The sequence below is a fragment of the Brugia malayi genome (genome assembly GCF_000002995.4).
Source record: "Brugia malayi strain FR3 genome assembly, contig: Bm_v4_ChrX_scaffold_001, whole genome shotgun sequence".
Classification (NCBI taxonomy): domain Eukaryota; kingdom Metazoa; phylum Nematoda; class Chromadorea; order Rhabditida; family Onchocercidae; genus Brugia; species Brugia malayi.
This window is the reverse complement of record NW_025062479.1, coordinates 19,978,044-19,983,830: the sequence shown is the minus strand read 5'-3', so window position 1 is coordinate 19,983,830 and position 5,787 is coordinate 19,978,044. Positions and strand designations below refer to the sequence as shown.

Sequence of the window (5,787 nt, the reverse complement as noted above, 5' to 3'; positions counted from 1 at the left end):
TCAAGCAAATATTGTTGAATGCAAATGCTTATTTGCTTTTTTAACTCAGTTTTTTTTTTTTTTTTTTTTAATTTACTATTATCTACAGCCATTGTCAATTCTTGTTATCACTTACATATACATACAATTTTATCATTATATATCACTATAAAACTATCTGATATTTCTTCAAGCTATTATCCATCTCCATTACTATTTAATTAACTTTTATTATTACTTATTACTACAGTAACTGTGAGGATTTTTTGCAGGCAGTGTCAATTTTTTTATTATCACTCAATTCACCTTATCATTATTTATAACTGCAACTATTACAATTTCTTGTAGGCATTATCACTTCTCATTAAATGATAATGAGAAAATCTTACCACTACTTACTATTATGATAACCATGAACCTTTTTTGTAGCTACTGCCAATCTTCATTATCAAATAATTAATCTTATTATTAGAATTATTATTAGATACTAGAAGAATTTAAAAAAATTCAAAAATAGAAAAATGCAAATAAAATAAGAAAATAAGAAAGGTGAAGGAATAGCTAACTACTTCACACTTTTTTCATTATTTGTTCGTAAAATTTTAATGCAATTTTTAAACATTCTATCATTTTTTGCAGCATTTGATTTTATTCAATGTTTCACACTTATAACATATTTACTTTAATTTCATTAAATCTTTTATTTGTTTCATATCATATTAATTTAAATTTTAAATTATTAATGAACTAATACGATTAATATATAAACGTTTGCGTTTTTTTTTTTTTTTCATTCAAGCAGTGGTTTTAGAAAAATGTTGAATAATTTTGGTTTGATTTGATATAGGTTTAAGTGAATAATTCGAGAATCACATATCTGATGATTTTAATAACTAAAGTTCAAAGTTTTGCTAAGGTAATTGAAATTTAAAAGGAGAAAGATAATAGCAGTCGTGTGATGGAAGAATGGATGATAATGATAATCATGAAGCATTACTCAATTCACCGTTAATAAAGAATAAAATTTGTCGTCCACGTTTGGTCGCTAAAGATGGTCGCTGTGTACTGCGACAAATTGGAATGCCTCATCCATGTCGATCTGTTTACAAGTAATTATTATATCTTTTATTCATTTCTATCAATTAACAATTAAATTATTTGATGAAAATCAATCGCATTTATGCAAAAATGTCGAAGTACTTATGCATATAAAATTTTCCCTTATTTTTGACTAAAATTGAAAAATCAATGAGAAAGTCAAGATTTAAATATAGGTTTAAAAATTTTTTATATGACATTTTTAAAAGAATTACTGTTAAAAGAAAAATGCATCCAGAATAATTCTTTGATATACTACTTTTCTTGCTATCATTTAAATAATAATATCAGTTAAGAGTTATTCCATAAATAGATCAAATATTCCGATATATTTATTACGATAATGATATCTGTTAAGGATATTCAATGCAAATATTAAGTATTTAAGTATAAATATTTGATAGATATATCGATGTATTACAGGAATTGGTTCCATTTGGTGATCGAATGTAGTTGGCGAATTATTTTGTGTGTTTTTGCTAGCGGTTTTATTATTACTTGGATCATTTTTGCTCTAATTTATTATCTTACTATACTGCCCGACCAATCAATTGTAAGTTTTTATTTAAAAAAAGAAAAAAATTAAAGTGAAAACGATTAGTATTAAAATTTCTTTTTCTTGAGATCATTTCATGCATTTGTACATATCTATGTGTATGTTATGTGTGTCTGTGTATATGTTTGTATGTATGTATGTATGTGTATGTGTGTATTTAACAAAGAAAATGGAATGAAATGAAAATTATAAATAATGAATTATAAGTATTATGAAGAAAGAACTAAATTTATTTATGCATAAATCATTTTCCCATATAATAAATTATTATTAATTTTGACGATTTCTTAAATCTGTCGCAAATATGCTTCTTTCTAATATTTTAATAACAATTTACTTTCACACATATACCTATTTCATATGTATTGTACATTTGATTATTAATTAATTTTATCATAAATGTCCTAAGGTCAATTTTATTAATTAAACTAATAAAATAGACAATGATACTTTTTAAAGAAAACAATGAAAAAAAAAATGCAAAAAATACATTATTTTAAAAAAAATTTCATTCATTACAGACATATTTATTCATTTATAATAAAATATTTATGATAAATAAATATTTACAAATCATTGACACTATTAAATAATTTTTAATATTAACTATTGTTTACTTTTGTCATCTATTAAACAGTCTTTGACAATATTTTCTGTTGCACATATAAATTATGATAAAATCTCAATGATTATTTCATTTATTTCATTGATTACTTTTAACTTTTGATCAAAAAGTATTTTGCAAAAGTATTTTTGGAGTAATATGAAATAGTGTTATCGTTTCTAATTTCCTTCCAATTCCAGGGAAAATTATTGTTATGATTGACTTTGTTTTATTAACATTTTAATTGGTCCTTAACTTTTATCATTTATGTACTGTCTTTGTCATCGTCAATGGAGAGAGAGAGAGAAAACACAAGATAGAATGCTTAACTGTTAACTAAATTATTATTTAGAGAAAGAAAGAGAATGAGCAGTGTATTGCAAATGTTTACGATTTTAAGACTGCCTTCCTATTCAGGTATTTATACGTAATTAACTTACGTTTTGATTTGTAAATTGACATGTCAACCTGAACATACTGTGATAGTTACTTTTCAATATAGTAATTGTTATTCTGGAAATTAGTTCATATTATTATTATTATTATTATTATTATTTTTTGAATAACTAAAGTTATTAAATGTTGTGAGAATTTCCAGTTACTTATTAAAATTTTTAATGCAAAGATTGAGCAAATAAAATTAAATTTTCAGTTTGGAAACACAACATACTATTGGTTATGGATTTCGGTCAGTTAATTATTCTTTGACAAACAATTACAATTTTATGCAATGATCAAAAACAAAACAATCATAAAATTTTATATATATATATTTTTTTTTTTTTCATTTATATATAACTCTAAAATTTTGTAAGAAAGAAAAACTTTTCTTTTATTAACGATTGTCAAATTAAAACGAATGTATGTATATATCCAATTTTTTCATTTAAGCAAATAAATTAAAATCATTAAAATGAAATTAACTAAGCTATAATTAGCCAAATGAGAATTGACCAATAATTTTCAGATATGTAACAGATGCATGTTTACCGATTGTTTTTATCTTATCATTGCAATGTATTGCGGGTGTTTTCATGCAAACAATGTTAAGTGGCATTGTTATTGCTAAATTGTTGCGTCCAAAAAAACGAAAGCAGGTAGAATTTTTTAGTCTTTTAAATTTCAATTTTGATTTAAAGTTGAAATTAATTCAGCATTATAATTAGTAATAGATGTGAACAAATATGAATGAAACTAATTTTTTAATGAATATGAACGAATGTAATATAAACTTATATTATTTCATGAATTATTTCCAGGACTGAATTAAAATGTTATTGGAATGATAAATTAATCTATTCATTCTGAATTATTTCCTAATTTGATACATTCAGTTTATAGCTTTTTTTTCCGGAATTTCATCCTTTAATTTACTTTTTGATTATATTTATTCATATTATTTTCAATAATATTTTGACTGTAATATAAAAACAAAATTTTCATTTAAATATTTGATTTTAGATAATAGAAATGATTACACTGTTGTAAATTTTAGATATGTAACAGATAATACTTATCAAATAGTATCAGATAATACTTATCATTTCTTACTCCAAAAAAATTTGTTTAACAAGTATATTTAAATTTGGTAATTTATAATTTTGGAATGCATGAAAATTTGGTTTTTTTCTCGTTTCATCTTGCATTTTTAGGAAATGCGATTTTCTCAGGTAGCAGTAATCGATCCAATGAGTGATACGGATGGAAGACCGATATTGATGATACGAATTGCTGATATACAAAATAATTTGTATATTGCTGAGCCACATGTTCGATTATACATAGCAACTTCAAAAATAAATAAAGTCAATTAAATTTATTCTCCTGATTAGAAATTATTTTTGAAGTTAATCTGATATTGAAATAAATTCATTTTATTCAAAAATTCTTTTAACCGAGAATACATTTTTTTTCCTACTTATTTTTTTAATCAAATTATTTGCTGGGAAAAGTAAAAATAAAAGGAATAGAAATTGAATAATTAATGCTTTTATCTAATATTATTAATTAATATGAATAATTAATATGTAGAAAATAAAATTTACTTTTTCCCTTTTAATTTCTCAATTTTTACTATAAAATAATAATATTTGTTTATTATTTGACAGAAAGGTGAACGGGAATTGGCTGATTTTAAAGATATGGATGTTGGCTATGATGCTGGTTGGGATCGTATACTTCTATTATGGTTAATTTAATTTGTTTTCTTAAAATTAAACAAAAAAAGTCTTTTTTTTTTGTTAGTAGGAGGAAAATGTAAAATTAAAGTTAGTGAAATTATAAGCAAATATATGTGAATTTTATATATATTACTAATGAAAGTATTTTGTAGTTTTATAAATATTATGTTAAAGTTGAAAATATAATACTATAAAGTTTCCTAAATTTTCAGTAGGTGAAATTTTTTAGGCCAATAATAGTGAGACATTTAATTGATGATCAAAGTCCGTTATTTGGGATGACACCTGATGTGATGCATAATGCTCATTTCGAGCTTATTATGACTGTCGAAGGTATTGTCGAAGCTACCGGTATGACATTCCAGGCTCGAACTTCATTTTTACCTGATGAGATACTCTGGGGATACAGGTTAGTACTTGAAACTGTGAAATTTTACGCATTTTACGTGATATCAATACTAAATGATTGCATATTTAAAAAGCGTTGCTATGTATGATAAACTTAGATTAATTTGTTGATTATAATTAGATGAAAGAGTACGCAAGTATAAATCAAAATTTGAACGTAAAAGAAATCAAAGAACATCATTTTTCCCAAGAAATTTTAAAGAATTGAATGGATAATTTGAAATAATATAATAGAATTCTGGTTTAAATTCTGGTATAAACTTAGATTATTTGACTCCTAATTTAAAATTTTCAGATTTCGTTCGATGGTTGTATTAAATGAAAAAATTGGCAGGTATGAAATACAGTATAAATTATTTGATGAAATTGAATCAGTTGATGGGATAAATCTGAAAGCAATGGAAATTGATGATAATAATGATGATTATGATTCATCAAGAAATATCTCCGGATTCATTTGATAGCATTTGACTCATTATAATAAAGTAATTGATTTTTTATTTCATGAAAATAGTAAAACAATTTGCAAATTTTTAATGTCTCCAATATTTGTAATTAAAAAGATTGAATAAATTCAAAAATATTTATAAGAAAAAAAATTGAATTCATTTAGAATTCATTAATATTTATTTTTCTGTTTTTTTTTTTTTTTTTTTCCTTCCCAGTCTATATTTTTGAGATCTAAAAATTGTTTTTATTTTTTCTTTTTTATTTGTTGAAATCACATTTCAATTGTATAATATACAAATGTATTAATGAGCATTTTACATTATCAAATTTTGCTAATTATTTCGCTGTTTCTTATTATTTTTTGTCAAATTTTAATTAATCTATTCTGGTGGCAATGATTTTATAATATATTTGTAGTTTTAAAAGTTTGATGCTATAAATCTGCTAATGAAAAATGTTGAAATTAAAAATTTAGAAAAATTTTAAATGAAATGTAACATAGGTTTTGTGCT

General features: G+C 23.1%; 1 protein-coding gene across 1 annotated transcript; it reads left to right on the top strand.

Moving 5' to 3' along the window:
* Positions 1-945: 945 nt before the first annotated feature.
* Bma-irk-3 (Uncharacterized protein) lies at positions 946-5,286 on the top strand (the record flags this gene model as incomplete). Its single annotated transcript, XM_043075503.1, has 9 exons — positions 946-1,088; positions 1,501-1,630; positions 2,590-2,654; positions 2,890-2,925; positions 3,205-3,334; positions 3,890-4,042; positions 4,346-4,425; positions 4,647-4,826; positions 5,121-5,286. The coding sequence occupies 9 exons, from the start codon at positions 946-948 to the stop codon at positions 5,284-5,286; spliced, it is 1,083 nt and encodes a 360-aa protein (XP_042931437.1).
* Positions 5,287-5,787: the final 501 nt, after the last annotated feature.